The sequence below is a fragment of the Oncorhynchus kisutch genome, linkage group LG23 (genome assembly GCF_002021735.2).
Source record: "Oncorhynchus kisutch isolate 150728-3 linkage group LG23, Okis_V2, whole genome shotgun sequence".
NCBI classification, from domain to species: domain Eukaryota; kingdom Metazoa; phylum Chordata; class Actinopteri; order Salmoniformes; family Salmonidae; genus Oncorhynchus; species Oncorhynchus kisutch.
The window spans coordinates 43387171-43408727 of NC_034196.2; the positions used below are offsets into that span (position 1 = coordinate 43387171).

General features: G+C 49.3%; 1 protein-coding gene across 4 annotated transcripts in view; it reads left to right on the forward strand.

Moving 5' to 3' along the window:
• LOC109868750 (protein Shroom3) overlaps positions 1 to 21557 on the forward strand; it is a 128945-nt gene that overhangs the window by 75796 nt on the left and 31592 nt on the right. For all 4 annotated transcript variants that reach the window (XM_031802419.1, XM_031802421.1, XM_031802420.1 and 1 more), the window contains 6 exons: positions 8905 to 9036; positions 14533 to 14652; positions 14967 to 15695; positions 16671 to 18074; positions 18168 to 18834; positions 19148 to 19900. In XM_031802419.1, the coding sequence (XP_031658279.1) occupies positions 8905 to 9036; positions 14533 to 14652; positions 14967 to 15695; positions 16671 to 18074; positions 18168 to 18834; positions 19148 to 19900 (3805 nt within the window). The remainder of the gene's footprint in view (positions 1 to 8904; positions 9037 to 14532; positions 14653 to 14966; positions 15696 to 16670; positions 18075 to 18167; positions 18835 to 19147; positions 19901 to 21557) is intronic.

The following is a 21557-nucleotide window of genomic DNA, read 5'->3' on the forward strand; positions in this document are numbered from 1 at the left end:
TTTGTACCTTGTCAGCTCGGGGATTTGAACTTGCAACCTTCCAGTTACTAGTCCAACGCTCTAACCACTAGGCTACCCTACCCTGCCGCCCCTACACTCTAACCACTAGGCTACCCTGCCGCCTCTACACTCTAACCACTAGGCTACCCTACCCTGCCGCCCCTACACTCTAACCACTAGGCTACCCTACCCTGCCGCCCCTACACTCTAACCACTAGGCTACCCTACCCTGCCGCCCCTACACTCTAACCACTAGGCTACCCTACCCTGCCGCCTCTACACTCTAACCACTAGGCTACCCTACCCTGCCGCCCCTATACTCTAACCACTAGGCTACCCTACCCTGCCGCCCCTACACTCTAACCACTAGGCTACCCTACCCTGCCGCCCCTACACTCTAACCACTAGGCTACCCTACCCTGCCGCCCCTACACTCTAACCACTAGGCTACCCTACCCTGCCGCCCCTACACTCTAACCACTAGGCTACCCTACCCTGCCGCCCCTACACTCTAACCACTAGGCTACCCTACCCTGCCGCCCCTACACTCTAACCACTAGGCTACCCTACCCTGCCGCCCCTACACTCTAACCACTAGGCTACCCTACCCTGCCGCCCCTACACTCTAACCACTAGGCTACCCTACCCTGCCGCCCCTACACTCTAACCACTAGGCTACGCTGCCGCCTCTACACTCTAACCACTAGGCTACCCTGCCGCCTCTACACTCTAACCACTAGGCTACCTGCCGCCTCTACACTCTAACCACTACCCTACCCTGCCGCCTCTACACTCTAACCAATAGGCTACCCTGCCGCCTCTACACTCTAACCACTAGGCTACCCTGCCGCCCCTACACTCTAACCACTAGGCTACCCTGCCACCTCTACACTCTAACCACTAGGCTACCCTACCGCCTCTACACTCTAACCACTAGGCTACCCTGCCTCCTCTACACTCTAACCACTAGGCTACCCTACCGCCTCTACACTCTAACCACTAGGCTACCTGCCGCCTCTACACTCTAACCACTAGGCTACCCTACCGCCTCTACACTCTAACCACTAGGCTACCCTGCCTCCTCTACACTCTAACCACTAGGCTACCCTACCGCCTCTACACTCTAACCACTAGGCTACCTGCCTCCTCTACACTCTAACCACTAGGCTACCCTGCCGCCTCTACACTCTAACCACTAGGCTACCCTGCCGCCTCTACACTCTAACCACTAGGCTACCCTGCCGCCTCTACACTCTAACCACTAGGCTACCCTACCCTGCCGCCTCTACACTCTAACCACTAGGCTACCCTGCCGCCTCTACACTCTAACCACTAGGCTACCTGCCACCTCTACACTCTAACCACTAGGCTACCCTGCCGCCTCTACACTCTAACCACTAGGCTACCCTGCCACCTCTACACTCTAACCACTAGGCTACCCTGCCGCCTCTACACTCTAACCACTAGGCTACCCTGCCGCCTCTACACTCTAACCACTAGGCTACCCTGCCGCCCCTACACTCTAACCACTAGGCTACCCTGCCGCCTCTACACTCTAACCACTAGGCTACCCTGCCGCCTCTACACTCTAACCACTAGGCTTCCCTGTAGAATACACAAGAAGTTTGAAATGTAGTTGTACATCATCAGTTTTGTTCTCTTGTTATGTCAGTCACTGACAGTCACTCTATTAGCCATGTCAGCTAACATGTTTTAGATTGGGAAATTAGTCTAGCCAGCTGTCTAAACGTGTAGTAATCATGGTCGAATACCGACCATTCACTCAGGGCACATTCCGTCAGGGCCCCAATTTAGATTTTGTTAGTCTCTCTCACTCAGATACCATGGCGTAAGTCATGGCAAAATGTTTACAATTGCAGGAAATGTGCTTTAAAACAAAATAAAAATATTCTCCACCACATGGCAAAATGTGTAGAATTGAAGGAAATTCACTTTAAAATGTATGTTTTTCTCTCTGTCGTCAAAATGTTTAGGCCGCGAGGTGGGTGGCCCCCAACCAAATCTCACTTAGGGACCCCTGGTGGTAGGGTTAGTACCAGGGTAACATACTGGGAGGTGGGAGGGTTAGTACCAGGGTAACATACTGGGAGGGTTAGTACCAGGGTAACATACTGGGAGGGTTAGTACCAGGGTAACATACTGGGAGGGTTAGTACCAGGGTAACATACTGGGAGGTGGGAGGGTTAGTACCAGGGTAACATACTGGGAGGTGGGAGGGTTAGTACCAGGGTAACATACTGGGAGGGTTAGTACCAGGGTAACATACTGGGAGGGTTAGTACCAGGGTAACATACTGGGAGGTGGGAGGGTTAGTACCAGGGTAACATACTGGGAGGGTTAGTACCAGGGTAACATACTGGGAGGGTTAGTACCAGGGTAACATCCTGGGAGGTGGGAGGGTTAGTACCAGGGTAACATACTGGGAGGTGGGAGGGTTAGTACCAGGGTAACATACTGGGAGGGTTAGTACCAGGGTAACATACTGGGAGGGTTAGTACCAGGGTAACATACTGGGAGGTGGTAGGGTTAGTACCAGGGTAACATACTGGGAGGTGGGAGGGTTAGTACCAGGGTAACATACTGGGAGGGTTAGTACCAGGGTAACATACTGGGAGGGTTAGTACCAGGGTAACATACTGGGAGGGATAGTACCAGGGTAACATACTGGGAGGGTTAGTACCAGGGTAACATACTGGGAGGGTTAGTACCAGGGTAACATACTGGGAGGGATAGTACCAGGGTAACATACTGGGAGGGTTAGTACCAGGGTAACATACTGGGAGGGTTAGTACCAGGGTAACATACTGGGAGGTGGGAGGGTTAGTACCAGGGTAACATACTGGGAGGGTTAGTACCAGGGTAACATACTGGGAGGGTTAGTACCAGGGTAACATACTGGGAGGGTTAGTACCAGGGTAACATACTGGGAGGGTTAGTACCAGGGTAACATACTGGGAGGGATAGTACCAGGGTAACATACTGGGAGGGTTAGTACCAGGGTAACATCCTGGGAGGTGGTAGGGTTAGTACCAGGGTAACATACTGGGAGGGTTAGAACCAGGGTAACATACTGGGAGGGTTAGTACCAGGGTAACATACTGGGACTGCAGTTGTAGGTTTCACCTGCTCTGTAGTCTGTGGTCTGTCTTCTAATGAGGCTGGTTTATTGGGACACAGGATTCAAATAGAATGTGTTGTATTTCCAGTTTGTGGACTGGATTCCATACTCAGGCGTGGTTGTGCTGGGAGGGACTATCTGCAGTTTTAAAATTGTTGTAAATGTTGATCAATGTGTCTGTTATGTACCTAAATTATTTTGTTACTGTTAAGTAAAGTTGGATAAATTGTCAAAAAAATGCTGGAATGTTGTAGAAATATGTGTTACGTGATGAATCATTATGGGGGTGTAAACAATGGCTACTTTCATGTTTCTCTAGCTGGACGAAGGTGAAGATAGCATCGTTTCCTGTTTATATTCCACACTAAGTGTTGTATGTTTTTGGGATCAAGAAGATCTTCTGAAATATGATGGCTGCCTGTTAGACAGCTAGTAGGAAGAATAGCATAGCTGAGAAGAGCTGTTGTTTCTAAACAGGAGAGGTTGGAGAGCTTGAATCCAAGGAATTATCTAGATTTTTCTGGATGTGGTAGTTAGGGACCGCCTGTTGCGTACTCTGCTTAAATCGGACTACTGTGAAAGCTTGGTTGTGAAGCTGCAGTGTTGATAACTCGGCATCCAGTGTTTCTGGTGAGAAGGGAGGACAAGGGGGAGGTAGAGCCAGGGAGAGGGGGAGTCACACCGCTGTCCTGGCTGTCAACACAGTGATAGCATGCAGCTGGACTCTCCTGTGGCTCAGGGCCGTCCCAGCCTGCAGTAGACCTCACCATCCCAGCCTGCAGTAGGCCTCACCATCCCAGCCTGCAGTAGACATCACCATCCCAGCCTGCAGTAGGCCTTACCATCCCAGTCTGCAGTAGGCCTCACCATCCCAGTCTGCAGTAGGCCCAGCTCCAGCCTGCAGTAGAACCAGCTCCAACCTGCAGTAGGCCCAGCTCCATCCTGCAGTAGGCCCAGCTCCAGCCTGCAGTAGGTCTCACCGTCCCAACCTGCAGTAGGCCCAGCTCCAGCCTGCAGTAGGCCCAGCTCCAGCCTGCAATAGGCCCAGCTCCAGTCTGCAGTAGAACCAGCTCCATCTTGCAGTAGGTCCAGCTCCAGCCTGCAGTAGGCCCAGCTCCAGCCTGTAATAGGCCTAGCTCCAGCCTGCAGTAGAACCAGCTCCAGCCTGCAGTATGCCCAGCTCCAGCCTGCAATAGGCCCAGCTCCAGTCTGCAGTAGAACCAGCTCCAGCCTGCAGTAGGCCCAGCTCCAGCCTGCAGTAGGCCTAGCTCCAGCCTGCAGTAGACCCAGCTCCAGCCTGCAGTAGGCCTCACCGTCCCAACCTGCAGTAGGCCCAGCTCCAGTCTGCAGTAGGCATCACTGTCCCAACCTGCAGTAGGTCCAGCTCCAGTCTGCAGTAGGCCCAGCTCCAGCCTGCAGTAGGCCCAGCTCCAGCCTGCAGTAGGCCCAGCTCCAGCCTGCAGTAGGCCTAGCTCCAGCCTGCAGTAGACCCAGCTCCAGCCTGTAGTAGACCCAGCTCCAGTCTGCAGTAGACCCAGCTCCAGCCTGCAGTAGAACCAGCTCCAGCCTGCAGTAGGCCCAGCTCCAGCCTGCAGTAGGCCCAGCTCCAGCCTGCAGTAGGCCTAGCTCCAGCCTGCAGTAGACCCAGCTCCAGCCTGCAGTAGGCCTCACCGTCCCAACCTGCAGTAGGCCCAGCTCCAGTCTGCAGTAGGCCTCACTGTCCCAACCTGCAGTAGGTCCAGCTCCAGTCTGCAGTAGGCCCAGCTCCAGTCTGCAGTAGGCCCAGCTCCAGTCTGCAGTAGGCCCAGCTCCAGCCTGCAGTAGGCCTAGCTCCAGCCTGCAGTAGACCCAGCTCCAGCCTGCAGTAGACCCAGCTCCAGTCTGCAGTAGACCCAGCTCCAGCCTGCAGTAGAACCAGCTCCAGCCTGCAGTAAGCCCAGCTCCAGCCTGCAGTAGGCCCAGCTCCAGCCTGCAGTAGGCCTAGCTCCAGCCTGCAGTAGACCCAGCTCCAGCCTGCAGTAGGCCTCACCGTCCCAACCTGCAGTAGGCCCAGCTCCAGTCTGCAGTAGGCCTCACTGTCCCAACCTGCAGTAGGTCCAGCTCCAGTCTGCAGTAGGCCCAGCTCCAGTCTGCAGTAGGCCCAGCTCCAGCCTGCAGTAGGCCCAGCTCCAGCCTGCAGTAGGCCTAGCTCCAGCCTGCAGTAGACCCAGCTCCAGCCTGCAGTAGACCCAGCTCCAGTCTGCAGTAGACCCAGCTCCAGCCTGCAGTAGAACCAGCTCCAGCCTGCAGTAGGCCCAGCTCCAGCCTGCAGTAGGCCCAGCTCCAGCCTGCAGTAGGCCTAGCTCCAGCCTGCAGTAGACCCAGCTCCAGCCTGCAGTAGGCCTCACCGTCCCAACCTGCAGTAGGCCCAGCTCCAGCCTGCAGTAGGCCTAGCTCCAGCCTGCAGTAGACCCAGCTCCAGCCTGCAGTAGGCCTCACCGTCCCAACCTGCAGTAGGCCCAGCTCCAGTCTGCAGTAGGCATCACTGTCCCAACCTGCAGTAGGTCCAGCTCCAGTCTGCAGTAGGCCCAGCTCCAGCCTGCAGTAGGCCCAGCTCCAGCCTGCAGTAGGCCCAGCTCCAGCCTGTTTTGACGGGGTGAGGCATGGGCCCCCTCAGTCCTCTGTTTGTTTTTTTGGACACAAGATGTCCCCTTACAGGAAAAATAAAGCTTCAGTAGGATCACTAGTGTTATCCCAACCTCCTCTCCTCCTCTGTATGTCCAATAGGGTTCAATATCAGGGTTTAAACCGGATGACTTGACAAAACACTCCCAGGAGTAGCACACAATGTACTAAGCAAGCTGCATGTGGTGTAGACAGCTCATTGGATAAAGGGTGTATGGGTATTGGTGTAGGCAGCTCATTGGATAAAGGGTGTATGGGTATTGGTGTAGGCAGCTCATTGGATAAAGGGTGTATGGGTATTGGTGTAGGCAGCTCATTGGATAAAGGGTGTATGGGTATTGGTGTAGACAGCTCATTGGATAAAGGGTGTATGGGTATTGGTGTAGACAGCTCATTGGATAAAGGGTGTATGGGTATTGGTGTAGGCAGCTCATTGGATAAAGGGTGTATGGGTATTGGTGTAGGCGGCTCATTGGATAAAGGGTGTATGGGTATTGGTGTAGGCAGCTCATTGGATAAAGGGTGTATGGGTATTTCCCTGTTAAGGCATCAAAGGCCTTCTGGGAACCAGTCAAATGTGGTTCATACAAGAGCTGTTTCTGGTTGCCATGGTTAATCTCAAGCAACAATTCACTTCTCAAAGATTAGTATATGTTAGTCACTGTTTCACTGTTGCATCCTGGTTGCTGTTAAGTTATTGCATTTGTGTTGTAGCACAAAGTAGCAGTCTGGTCATCTATCTATAAAAACATGTTATAAAAACAGCAACAGCTCAGGGCTTCTGTTGAAGAAGATAACATCTTGGGTTGGAAACCATATTGATTACTTCTTCACGATGCGTCCTTGTATAGTGACCAACAAACCCACCCACCAGCTGATGTTTAGTTGGTCATTCATTACCATTCACTGCAGACCTGGCTTCAAATGCTATTTGAAATCATTTAAAATACCTTGCCTGGTACAATGGAACCAATAGAATAGTCGCAATAGTGCAGACTAGTAACCCCTGTCCAGTGGGGGACTCCAGACAGACTAGTAACCCCTGTCCATCAGGGGACTCCAGACAGACTAGTAACCCCTGTCCATCAGGGGACTCCAGACAGACTAGTAACCCCTGTCCAGTGGGGGACTCCAGACAGACTAGTAACCCTGTCCATCAGGGGACTCCAGACAGACTAGTAACCCCTGTCCATCAGGGGACTCCAGACAGACTAGTAACCCTGTCCAGTGGGGGACTCCAGACAGACTAGTAACCCCTGACCATCAGGGGACTCCAGACAGACTATTACCCCCTGTCCATCAGAGGACTCCAGACAGACTAGTAACCCCTGTCCATCAGGAGACTCCAGACAGACTAGTAACCCTGTCCAGTGGGGGACTCCAGACAGACTAGTAACCCTGTCCAGTGGGGGACTCCAGACAGACTAGTAACCCCTGTCCATCAGGGGACTCCAGACAGACTAGTAACCCCTGTCCAGTGGAGGACTCCAGACAGACTAGTAACCCCTGTCCATCAGGGGACTCCAGACAGACTAGTAACCCCTGTCCAGTGGGGGACTCCAGACAGACTAGTAACCCTGTCCATCAGGGGACTCCAGACTAGTAGAAAAAACATTTAAAGTGTTTTTAAAGATTTCAAATACTATTTCAACCCAGGTCTGATTCACAGGCAGTGTTCACAGCTGTAATGAATCATCAACAAATGGTCATAAACCCTCTGAGGCATTGCGATGCGATCTGATTTGCCTAACTACGTTAATATGTTGGTTGTGATTCCCCCTGTGCTTCCCTCCAAACGCTAATACCTTCCAGCTTGTCGCTTACATAACAACACATAAGCCTTGACAGTTATTAGACTATAGCAGAGCCATGCATGGAATGACAGTATGGGTCTCTGGGCTGTAACTCCATTATGTGTATTATTAGATGGGGCGGCAGGGTAGCCTAGTGGTTAGAGCGTTGGACTAGTAACTGGAAGGTTGCAAGTTCAAAACACCCGAGCTGACAAGGTACAAATCTGTCGTTCTGCCCCTGAACAAGGCAGTTAACCCACTGTTCCTAGGCCGTCATTGAAAATAAGAATTTGTTCTTAACTGACTTGCCTAGTTAAATAAAGGTAAAATAAATTTTAAAAATTTATAAAAAAGATATAAAGACTTTATGTAACAGAACCTTTCTTCTTTAAGGTTGCAGCCCCTATCATCACCAAGACTATCTCTGACCTTTTTTAACCTGTCTCTCTTCTCTGGGGAGGTTCCCATTGCTTGGAAGACAGCCACGGTTCATCCTTTATTTAAAGGGGGCAGATCAAGCTGATCTTAACTGTTATAGGCCTATTTTGATTTTGCCCTGTTTTATCAAAAATGTTGGAAAAACTTGACTGGCTTTCTTGATGTCTATAGTATTCTGTCTGGTATACAATCTGGTTTCTGCTCAGGTTATGGATGTGTCACTGCAACCTTAAAGGTCCTAAATTATATCACCATTACCCTTGATTCTGAGCAATGTGCTGCTATTTTTATTGACTTGGACAAAGCTTTTGATGCGGTTGACCATTCCATTTTTGTGGTCCGGCTAAGGAGTATTGGTGTCTCTGAGGGGTCTTTGATCTGGTTTGCTAACTACCTCAAAGAGTGCAGTGTATAAAGTCAGAACATCTGCTATCTCAGCCACTGCCTGTCACCAAGGGAGTACCCCAAGGATTGATCCTAGGCCCCACACTCTTCTCAATTTCTTCTAGTGGTTTGAATGTTTAGTTCAAGGATCTCCCAGCAGCCTAAAAGACATGGTATGATTACTGGTACATCTTTGTTGTTTGTCGTTATGGAAATCCCGGGAGTGTGTACTGCGTTCCTTATTGTTGGTCTGTGTCATATAGTTCTGTTTTTGTTGTTATGCTATGTGTGTGTGTGTGTGCAGGCCTGTGTTCGCGTGTGTGACTGAGTTCATGTGTGTGACTTAGCATGCATAGTCCTCTCCCTCTATCTGAGCTGTCTCTCTCCCTCAGACGTAGCGAGCCCGTCTCCACACCTCACTTTCTGTTCTGTTCTACAGACACAGTGAGCCCGTCTCCACACCTCACTTTCTGTTCTGTTCTACAGACGCAGCGAGCCCGTCTCCAGACCACACTCGTGGCACTCCACCAAACTAGGCGAGGGCCAGCCAGACCCCAGCATGGTGCAGATATCCCAGGGCACCATAGACCCTCCCTGGCATCACACATTCAACTCCAGGTTAGTCAATCAATCAATCAATCAAGTGATAAATCAATCAATTAAGTAATCAATAAATCAAATATATTTCTAAAGCCATTTTTTTTAAACAGGTGTCACAAAGTACTTTTACAGTTTTGTAGCGATGGAGGGGTGAACACAGGACCAGGTTTATCCATTTTTTAATACATTTTTCTATAAATTTTAAACATTCTTAAACATGTTAAGTAGGTTATGATTATACCCTGATGAAGACAGCTTGTCTGCCAAAACGTTGGTTATTCAATGATTGCATCTGAACACCTTCCAATTGGCGACAGATTTTCATGCAAATATTTTAAAATCTGCATAAAAACACCAGAGATGTTTCCATCAAATTGACTTTTTGCAAATACAGTTGAAGTCGGAAGTTTACATACACCTTAGCCAAATACATTTAAACCCAGTTTTTCACAATTCCTGATATTTAATCCTAGTAAACATTCCCTGTCTTAGGTCAGTTAGGATCACCACTTTATTTTAAGAATGTGAAATGTCAGAATAATAGTAGAGAGAATGATTTATTTCAGCTTTTATTTATTTAATCACATTCCCAGTGGGTCAGAAGTTCACATACACTCAATTAGTATTTGGTAGCATTGCCTTTAAATAGTTTAACTTGGGTCAAACGTTGCAGGTCGCCTTCCACAAGCTTCCCACAATAATTTGGGTGAATTTTGGCCCATTCGTCCGGGCAGAGCTGGTGTAACTGAGTCAGGTTTGTAGGCCTCCTTGCTCGCACACCCTTTTTCAGTTCTGCCCACACATTTTCTATAGGATTGAGGTCAGGGCTTTGTGATGGCAGCTCCAATACCTTGACTTTGTTGTCCTTAAGCCATTTTGCCACAACTTTGGAAGTATGCTTGGGGTCATTGTCCATTAAGGAAGACCCATTTGCGACCAAGCTTCAACTTCCTGTGTCTTGAGATGTTGCTTCAATATATCCACATAATGTTCCTGCCTCATGAGCCATCTATTTTGTGAAGTGCACCAGTCCATCCTGCAGCAAAACACCCCCATAACATGATGGGGCACCCCTGTGCTTCACGGTTGGGATGGTGTTCTTCGGCTTGCAAGCCTCCCTCTTTTTCCTCCAAACATAACGATGGTCATTATAGCCAAACAGTTCTATTTTTGTTTCATCAGACCAGAGGACATTTCTCCAAAAAGTATGATCTTTGTCCCCATGTGCAGTTGCAAACCGTAGTCTGGCTTTTTTATGGTGGTTTTGGAGTAGTGGCTTCTTCCTTGCTGAGCGGCCTTTCAGGTTATGTCGATATAGGACTCGTTTTACTGTGGATATAGATACATTTGTACCTGTTTCCCCCAGCATCTTTTCGCACCAAAGTACGTTCATCTCTAGGAGACAGAACGCATTTCCTTCCTGAGCGGTATGATGGCTGCGTGGTCCCATGGTGTTTATACTTGCGTACTATTGTTTGAACAGATGAACGTGGTACCTTCAGGCGTTTGGAAATTGCTCCCAAGAATGAACCAGACTTGTGGAGGTATACAATTTTTTTCTGAGGTCTTGGCTGATTTCTTTTGATTTTCCATGATGTCAAGCAAAGAGGCACTGAGTTTGAAGGTAGGCCTCGAAATACTTCCACAGGTACACCTCCAATTGACTCAAATGAAGTCAATTAGCCTATCAGAAGATTCTAAAGCCATGACATAATTTCCTGGCACTGAGTTTGAAGGTAGGCCTCAAAATACTTCCACAGGTACACTTCCAATTGACTCAAATTAAGTCAATTAGCCTATCAGAAGATTCTAAAGCCATGACATAATTTCCTGGAATTTTCCAAGCTGTTTAAAGGCACAGTCAACTTAGTGTATGTAAACTTCTGACCCACTGGAAATAATCTGTTTGTAAACAATTGTTGTAAAAATTACTTGTGTCATGCACAAAATAGATGTCCTAATTGACTTGCCAAAGCTATAGTTTGTTAAACAATACATTTGTGGAGTGGTTGAAAAATGAGTTTTAATGACTCCGACCTAAGTGTATGTAAACTTCCGACTTCAACTGTACAATGTTACGTAGTAAACACAAATAAAAATACACTTTGCAGTTAAATTCTCACCTAATAAAAAATAAAAGTTAAATGGCTTTAAATCGCATTTTCAAATCTACTTATCGTTTTCTCACAAAACAATTTGCGTTATTTAGCGAGTGTGCCCACTTCAGTATTGGACCCTCCGTTCTAGATCGTTCTGTATCTGTGTATCCTTTCTAGATTGTTCTGTATCTGTGCGCCATTGGAGCTCACGTATAGCCTACATGACCAGATTATTAGGGACAAAATTTGCAAGATTCTTTTTATTTGTCAAACGGCAGCCAAGCATCGATGATCGAGTCAATGTGGAGGCTATATACAGGGTGTTACGGTACAGAGTCAATGTGGAGGCTATATACAGGGTGTTACGGTACAGAGTCAATGTGGAGGCTATATACAGGGTGTTACGGTACAGAGTCAATGTGGAGACTATATACAGGGTGTTACGGTACAGAGTCAATGTGGAGGCTATATACAGGGGGTACCGGTACAGAGTCAATGTGGAGACTATATACAGGGGGTATCGGAACAGAATCAATGTGGAGGCTATATACAGGGTGTTACGGTACAGAGTCAATGTGGAGGCTATGTACAGGGTTTTACGGTACAGAGTCAATGTGGAGGCTATATACAGGGTGTTACGGTACAGAGTCAATGTGGAGGCTATATAGAGGGGGTACCGGTACAGAGTCAATGTGGAGGCTATATACAGGGGGTACAGGTACAGAGTCAATGTAGAGACTATATACAGGGGGTTCCAGTACAGAGTCAATGTGGAGGCTATATACAGGGGGTACCGGTACAGAGTCAATGTGGATGCTATATACAGGGGGTACCGGTACAGAGTCAATGTGGAGACTATATACAGGGTGTTACGGCACAGAGTCAATGTGGAGACTATATACAGGGTGTTACGGTACAGAGTTTGAGGCCAACTGCCTGTAATGTAGATGTATTCTGGACAGAACAGTTTGTTTATATGTTATCGAGGGTTACACACACACAAAGAGAGGGGAGGTGGGTATTGACGTCATCTTTCAACTACAGAGGGACATTCCTGATGACACCTCACCTCTACCGTTCCCATGACAACTCTGACTCCCACTCGGAGCGTCCAATGCGGTTGCAGTGTTATTTGGAGAGAGAGAGAGAGAGAGAGAGAGAGAGAGAGAGAGAGAGAGAGAGAGAGAGAGAGAGAGAGAGAGAGAGAGAGAGAGAGAGGAGAGAGAGAAGAGAGAGAGAGAGAGAGAGAGAGAGAGAGAGAGAGAGAGAGAGAGAGAGAGAGAGAGAGAGAGAGAGAGAGAGAGAGAGAGAGAGAGAGAGAGAGAGAGGAGAGAGAGAGAGAGAGAGAGAGAGAGAGAGAGAGAGAGAGAGAGAGAGAGAGAGAGAGAGAGAGAGAGAGAGAGAGAGAGAGAGAGAGAGAGAGAGGAGAGAGAGAGAGAGAGAGAGAGAGAGAGAGAGAGAGAGAGAGAGAGGCAGAGAGAGAGGCAGAGAGAGGCAGAGAGAGGCAGAGAGAGGCACATTGCAGCCTCTTCAGTTCTGAGAGTAATGTAGAAGAGGGTAATGCAACTGTGTTACTCATGGATGAGGGAACGTTGCTATGAGAGCGATTGTGCTGATCCCAGAGCTGTGACGTCCTCATCACATTCATTACCACTGCAGAAATACCAACCAACACTGGGCCTCCACCATCCCCCAACACACACACAGACATGAAGACTACACACACAGACATGCAGACTACACACACAGACATGAAGACTACACACACAGACATGAAGACTACACACACAGACATGTAGACTACACACAGACATGCAGACTACACACACAGACATGTAGACTACACACAGACATGCAGACTACACAGACATACATGCAGACTACACACAGACATGCAGACTACACACAGACATGCAGACTACACACAGACATGTAGACTACACAGACAGACATGCAGACTACACACAGACATGCAGACTACACACAGACATGTAGACTACACATGCAGACTACACACATGCATGTAGACTACACACATACATGTAGACTACACACAGACATGTAGACTACACACAGACATATAGACTACACACAGACATGCAGACTACACACAGACATGCAGACTACACACAGACATGCAGACTACACACAGACATGCAGACTATACACAGACATGCAGACTACACACAGACATGCAGACTACACACAGACATGCAGACTATACACAGACATGCAGACTACACACAGACATGCAGACTACACACACAGACATGCAGACTACACACACAGACATGCAGACTACACACAGACATGCAGACTACACACAGATATGTAGACTACACACAGACATGCAGACTACATACAGACATGCAGACTACACACACATACATGCAGACTACACACAGACATGTAGACTACACACAGACATGCAGACTACATACAGACATGCAGACTACATACAGACAGACAGTGACCTGGCTCTAGCCAGGAGTAGTGTACTATGTAGGGAATAGGGCCCTGGTCAGTAGTAGTGTAGTATGTAGGGAATATGGCCCTGGTCAGTAGTAGTATAGTATGTAGGGAATAGGGCCCTGGTCAGTAGTAGTGTACTATGTAGGGAATAGGGCCCTGGTCAGTAGTAGTGTAGTATGTAGGGAATATGGCCCTGGTCAGTAGTAGTATAGTATGTAGGGAATAGGGCCCTGGTCAGTAGTAGTGTACTATGTAGGGAATAGGGCCCTGGTCAGTAGTAGTGTAGTATGTAGGGAATAGGGCCCTGGTCAGTAGTAGTATAGTATGTAGGGAATATGGCCCTGGTCAGTAGTAGTATAGTATGTAGGGAATAGGGCCCTGGTCAGTAGTAGTGTACTATGTAGGGAATAGGGTCCTGGTCAGTAGTAGTGTAGTATGTAGGGAATAGGGCCCTGGTCAGTAGTAGTGTAGTATGTAGGGAATATGGCCCTGGTCAGTAGTAGTGTACTATGTAGGGAATAGGGCCCTGGTCAGTAGTAGTATAGTATGTAGGGAATAGGGTCCTGGTCAGTAGTAGTGTACTATGTAGGGAATAGGGCCCTGGTCAGTAGTAGTGTACTATGTAGGGAATAGGGCCCTGGTCAGTAGTAGTGTACTATGTAGGGAATGGGGCCCTGGTCAGTAGTAGTGTAGTATGTAGGGAATAGGGCCCTGGTCAGTAGTAGTATAGTATGTAGGGAATATGGCCCTGGTCAGTAGTAGTGTAGTATGTAGGGAATAGGGCCCTGGTCAGTAGTAGTGTACTATGTAGGGAATAGGGCCCTGGTCAGTAGTAGTATAGTATGCAGGCAACTCTTTGGTTACGAGTCTATTGCTGTCTATCGCTAAATTATTTTGAAATGTAACTCTCTCTCTCTCTTTCCATCTCTCTCCTCTTCCACAGTGCGTCCACTACAGACCTGTCAGGTTACGACCCAGGTTACCTGAGGAAGAGTCCAGACCAGTACAGTTCTAGAGGAAGTATGGAGAGCCTTGGGGAGCACCACGGCCACCCAGCCTACAGGTGCTGCTCTTGTTAATAGGGCCTTTTTTTATCCTCAATCATTTTCAATGTGTGTAATGCTGTCTGTCTCCGGTGTCTCAGTCTGCTACCTTTAGTATGTTATCAAATCATTCAATTCAAGGATCAAATAACTCCTCTCCTCTCCTCTCCTCTCCTCTCCTCTCCTCTCCTCTCCTCTCCTCTCCTCTCCTCTCCTCTCCTCTCCTCTCCTCTCCTCTCCTCTCCTCTCCTCTCCTCTCCTCTCCTCTCCTCTCCTCTCCTCTCCTCTCCTCTCCTCTCCTCTCCTCTCCTCTCCTCTCCTCTCCTCTCTACAGTTCTTCCTGCCACCAGCTGTCTGCCTCCAAGTCCTCCAACAGCATGGACCACCTTCACAGCAAAAGGGACTCAGCCTACTCCTCCTTCTCTACCAGCTCTAGTATCCCAGAGTACCTAGTGGCCGCTCCGACCTTTAGTAAGGAGAGGTCATACTCCATGGAGACGGTTCCACAGAGGGGTGGGGTTAGCGGAGGAGGGGGAGGGGCCGTGGCGGAGGTCATGCAGCATGCTGACATCCGATACATCCGTACGTTCTACGACCCCCAGCAGGGAGGTGCCCAAGAGCACGAGGTCAGCTCTGCTGCGTTGCTACGCAACCACGAGGCCGGCGGAGCGGGTTCTCATAGTGGGGGCAAGGCCTCCTGTCACCGCGGCAGTAGTAGCTGTAGTAACAGCAGTGGCGGAAGCAACGACGGTAGTAACCCCAAACGACACAGCGTTGGACCAATCTGGGGTCAGTCTCAATCTGCCAGCCGCAGTTCCTATGAAAGCCTGAAGGGGGCGCCGGCTCCTCCCATGCGGAGTGACAGCTACGCGGCGATCAGGCACCACGAGAGGCCCAATTCCTGGTCCAGCCTGGAGCAGACTCGCTCCCTCAGGGCTCTCCACAAGGGGTCCACCTCCTCCTGGTACCACTCCTCTGGCTCCGTGGCCTCCGGCTCGGGGAAGGGCTCCTACGGGGCCGAGGGCCAGCTCCACACCGTCATAGAGAAGAGTCCTGAGAGCAGGTATTTATTCTATTGTATCCATTGGCTTCTGCGTGAGTCAGGAGCTGTGCTTTTGTACCTGACGTCAGTGCTATATGTCTACATGTACATATCACTGATAGGAACTGTCAACTGTGGAGTAGTACTAACCCTAACCCTTTACTAGTCCTGCTCTGACATGCACTGTCAACTGTGGGACCTTATATAGACAGGTGTGTGCCTTTCCAAATCATGTCCGATCAATTGAATTTACCACAGGTGGACTCCAGTCAAGTTGTAGAAACATCTCAAGGATGATCATTGGAAACAGGATGCATCTGAGCTCAATTTAGCGAGTCTCATAGCAAAGAGGCTGAATACTTATGTAAATAAGTATTTGCTGTTTTTTAAAAATAGATTTGCCAACATTTAAAAAAAACTGTTTTCGCTTTGTCATTATGGGGTATTGTGATGTCATTATGGGGTATTGTGATGTCATTATGGGGTATTGTGATGTCATTATGGGGTATTGTGATGTCATTATGGGGTATTGTGTGTAGATTGTTGAGGGGAAAATAATTGAATCAATTTCAGAATAAGGCTGTAACGTAACAAAATGTGGAAAAAGTCAAGGGGTCTTGAATACTTTCCCGAATTGCACCGTACTTTGTATCCCTCATTTACTGAAGTGTTTCCATTATTTTGGCAGTTACCTGTTCTGTTGTTGCTGTTCGTTGTCTTTGTTCCAGTTTCTCCTGTTCTGTTGTTGCTGTTCGTTGTCTTTGTTCCAGTTTCTCCTGTTCTGTTGTTGCTGTTCGTTGTCTTTGTTCCAGTTTCTCCTGTTCTGTTGTTGCTGTTCGTTGTCTTTGTTCCAGTTTCTCCTGTTCTGTTGTTGCTGTTCGTTGTCTTTGTTCCAGTTTCTCCTGTTCTGTTGTTGCTGTTCGTTGTCTTTGTTCCAGTTTCTCCTTGTTGTAAAGGTTCTTCCTCTTCTTCTTCTTCTTCTTCTTCTTCTTCTAGCCCCACCATCAAGCCCAAACAGGGCGTGGGTCAAGTCCCCCAGCCCCCTCAGCCCCAGAATACATCTGGCCGCCTCATGTCGCCTCAGGGCATCTACCCCGTGCCCCCTCCGGAGACCCACTATGCACAGATGCCCACCAGCAGCCCCAGTCCCAGCCCCAGCAGTGTGTACCCAGGCCTGGCCAGGGAGAGCAGTCTGAGCAGACAGAGAGAGCTCCAGGGGTTAGGGGTGGGGGTCAGTGTGGATACAGGGATCGAGGTATCTGTAGAGAACGGATACCAAAGCAACACTTTCAACTCTTATGTCACCTGTTCCAACCAGCTTCAGCATCATGACTTAGCTCCGCCTCCAACCAAACAGCCAGCCCAGCCTGTTAACAGAGGGGGTGACAGAGGACATGAGGAGACCCAAACCAAACTGGGTCTCTCCGGGTCTCATTTGAAGGGGGAGGGACAAACTGTCTCCCGAAGGCAGAGCCAGCAGGGTCATGGACAGGGTCAGGTGTACAGACCCTCCTCAGCCCAGTCCATAGGCCAGGAGAGGAGGGACCCATACACTCCAGTCCAGCCGCGGAGAGAGAGGCTACCCAGGTATTCCCAGGGCTCAGAGAGTTACACTGAGAAGCATCAGGTCAGACACACTGAACACAGCCATCCAGACCCTCAGCCTCCCACTACCATGCCCACTAAGATATCCAAGGTCCACGCTCCTCAGCGGATCAGGACTAGCAGTACCCCAGCCAAAGGGCCTGATCATCGGGTCAACAACCAGAGGTCCAGGTCCCCCATCCGGCACTACAGCGACCCCAGTCCACCCCACCACCAGAAGAACCAGAGAGGACCAGAGCACCCCCTGACCCGGCTAGAGAATGCCCTAGCGGAGGTTCAGCGTTGTGCCAGTCCAGAGAGCTCCACTAGGAGTCGGAGCAGCCACCAGAGGAACCCGTCTGTCCTGGAGAAGGTAAACCGGTTTGAGCGCCACGAGCAGAGGAAGCAGAGGAGTCAAAGCATCAATGCCACCCACACCAACCTGGGACCCTCCTCCTCCTCCCGTCCAACTCTGCCCCAGCCTCAGCCCAAGCACCATGAGAGGGCCATGAGCTATGGTACTGGTATGGATGACCTGCGTAACATGCTGGAGAGAAGCAGCAGCCCCAGCAGCACCTGCAGAACACTGAGCTCCACCTCTAGCGCACATCATGGGAAAACTACGGTGGCCCACAAGGGTCATCATTACGCAGAGCAGCAGAGGCCAGGAAGTTATGACCAAGCCAAGCCCCAGACCTCCAGGGACCCCCACCACCAGCCTAACCCCATGGACCCTAACCCTGGCTCGGCCCTACAGAGGAGCAGGAGCACCTTCCAACTGGGGAGCCAGGAGGAGAACGGCCATGACAGGGACAGGTAACTGCTCTACTGTACCTAATGTGAATTATATCTGTTCAGTTTATTGTAGTTAATATGCGTAGCTAATAAAAGTGATTGTGATTCTGGCAGAGAGTTCCATTGGAGGGATGACCTGCAGGACCTACTGGGGACCATCCAGGACACGTCTTTTAACCGGGCCTACAGGGACAGTATCAAGGACGCCCAGTCCAAGGTGCTCCGATCCACCTCCTTCAGACGCAGGGAACTGGGAATCAGCTCCAGCTCTAACCAGAGCTCCAACAACCCCCCTCCTGGTGTCAACAACAACGCCCCTCCTGGTGTCAACAACAACCCCCCTCCTGTCCCCGCTAAGCACTTATCCTTGGAGCGGAAGGCAGTGGCCCCCAAGACCGGTCCCAAATCCTCCATTGTCACCACCACTGTCCCAGCCTCCGCCCCAGCCACTCCCCTGTCCCCTCACACCCCCAAAGAGAGGCACACGATCACGACCCCAGACCCAGTCCCAGCCCCAACCACCTCTCCCTCCCCTCACACCCCCAAAGAGAGGCACACGATCACCACCCCAGAACCAGTCCCAGCCCCAACCACCTCTCCCTCCCCTCACACCCCCAAAGAGAGGCACGTTGTTACCCCCAAGCCCGAGAGGTTCAGCCCCCCAGAGCTCCCCAGTGTCCCAGCCTTGGGCCCACCAGTCCCGGCCCGAATCGGTGGGCGTAAGAGGCTCACCATGGAGCAGAAGAAGAGATCGTACTCTGAGCCAGAGAGCATGCACGAGGTAGGTGAACGTATCCAGGATGCCGCCATCTTGGATCAAAGTACTTAAAGGTAGACTCAGCGAGGTGGCATTGCAACAAACACCACCGCCGATATTGAGATGAGCGCAATCACAGATGATCTGTGCACGGACGTGCTTTACACTGCTACAGTGTGGTTCTAGTCTCAGGCTTTTAACGCTCGTAGTTGTTGTGGAAATCGACCCACCATGTGTTTACTTCATGTATGCAACATCACTAACATCACTGTGCTACCTTACTGCCCTCCATTCAGGGGGGGGGGGGGGCTGCACTGACTCTGTGCCTCTCTTCTAGGTGGGGTTAGAGTCTGACCCGAGGAGGAGTGCCCAGCACCAGCAGATCCTGTTCCAAGGCACAGAGACCAGCGTGGCAGACCGCAGGAGGATGTTTGAGGTGGCAACCAGTCGCAGCCTGAGCTCCAGCTCCCAGGCTCCTCAGGCCCTCCAGGGCTCCCGGGCTGGTCTAGCCGTCTCCCGGCCGGAGCTCTGGCAGCTGCAGCAGGATGCCCTGGCCGACTACATGGAGAGGAAGAGAGGCTGGAGGACAGACAGGGACAGGGACAGGTCCGAGGAGAGACGGCATCGTCACCGGCCCCACAGTGCCTACCTCCAGCCCTTCACAGACACCCAGAGTGTCTCTTCCACCTCCACCACCAGCCTAGCCTCTCTCCAGGATCTGTTTGGCCCAGAAAGGAGCCTGTCTGGTGAGGAAAGGCTCTGCTCCACCCTGCCTCCTGGTCTGCAGCTCCAGGACAGTATCTACCCAGGCAGGGTGACCACACCACACATCCATGCCCAGGCCCCCACCTCAGTCTCCACCTCCCACCAATACCCCACTGGATCCAACAGGCCTCTGGAGGGAGTCCCAGCCAAGGCCTACGAGGCTTTCCGGAGCCAGCGAGGCGATGTGGCCTTTGAAAGAACGGCTCCAGCCCGCAGCTCTGGGAAGTCCGCCTCAGCGGAGGATCTTCTAGAGCACTCTGAGGAGAGGCCTGCACCACAGCACTTCAGATCCCACTCCTCGCCCTCTGTAGAGAGGCTCAACCAGGTACACTCTCTGCCTTTTAGATTTTATTTGAATGAAATGCTACTCTGCTACAAGACTAAAATAGAAGCACCACGCAATTCAGTTCCATAAAACCAGCTGACTTTAGGTGTAGTTTTATCTGTATATCTCAGGTATATTAACTAGCCTGGTCCCAGATCTCTTTGTGCTTATGGGGGTAGATATTGCAGACAGAATGTAGCTTCTGTCAATGTAATTGTCGGCATCATTTCCTATCCCCCATATACAGGACTAGTACAGGGTTAGGGTTAGTACTACTCTAATACAGGACTAGTACAGGGTTAGTACTACTCTAATACAGGACTAGTACAGGGTTAGGGTTAGTACTACTCTAATACAGGACTAGTAAAGGGTTAGTACTACTCTAATACAGGACTAGTAAAGGGTTAGTACTACTCTAATACAGGACTAGTAAAGAGTTAGTACTACTCTAATACAGGACTAGTAAAGGGTTAGTACTACTCTAATACAGGACTAGTACAGGGTTAGTACTACTCTAATACAGGACTAGTAAAGGGTTAGTACTACTCTAATACAGGACTAGTAAAGGGTTAGTACTACTCTAATACAGGACTAGTAAAGGGTTAGTACTACTCTAATACAGGACTAGTACAGGGTTAGTACTACTCTAATACAGGACTAGTAAAGGGTTAGTACTACTCTAATACAGGACTAGTACAGGGTTAGTACTACTCTAATACAGGACTAGTAAAGGGTTAGTACTACTCTAATACAGGACTAGTAAAGGGTTAGTACTACTCTAATACAGGACTAGTATAGGGTTAGTACTACTCTAATACAGGACTAGTAAAGGGTTAGTACTACTCTAATACAGGACTAGTAAAGGGTTAGTACTACTCTAATACAGGACTAGTAAAGGGTTAGTTCTACTCTAATACAGGACTAGTACAGGGTTGGGGTTAGTACTACTCTAATACAGGACTAGTAAAGGGTTAGTACTACTCTAATACAGGACTAGTAAAGGGTTAGTACTACTCTAATACAGGACTAGTAAAGGGTTAGTACTACTCTAATACAGGACTAGTAAAGGGTTAGGGTTAGTACTACTCTAATACAGGACTAGTACAGGGTTAGGATTAGTACTACTGTAATACAGGACTAGTAAAGGGTTAGTACTACTCTAATACAGGACTAGTACAGGGTTAGGGTTAGTACTACTCTAATACAGGACTAGTACAGGGTTAGGATTAGTACTACTGTAATACAGGACTAGTAAAGGGTTAGTACTACTCTAATACAGGACTAGTAAAGGGTTAGTACTACTCTAATACAGGACTAGTAAAGGGTTAGTACTACTCTAATACAGGACTAGTACAGGGTTAGGGTTAGTACTACTCTAATACAGGACTAGTAAAGGGTTAGTACTACTCTAATACAGGACTAGTACAGGGTTAGGGTTAGTACTACTCTAATACAGGACTAGTACAGGGTTAAGATTAGTACTACTGTAATACAGGACTAGTAAAGGGTTAGTACTACTCTAATACAGGACTAGTAAATGGTTAGTACTACTCTAATACAGGACTAGTAAAGGGTTAGTACTACTGTAATACAGGACTAGTAAAGGGTTAGTACTACTCTAATACAGGACTAGTACAGGGTTAGTACTACTCTAATA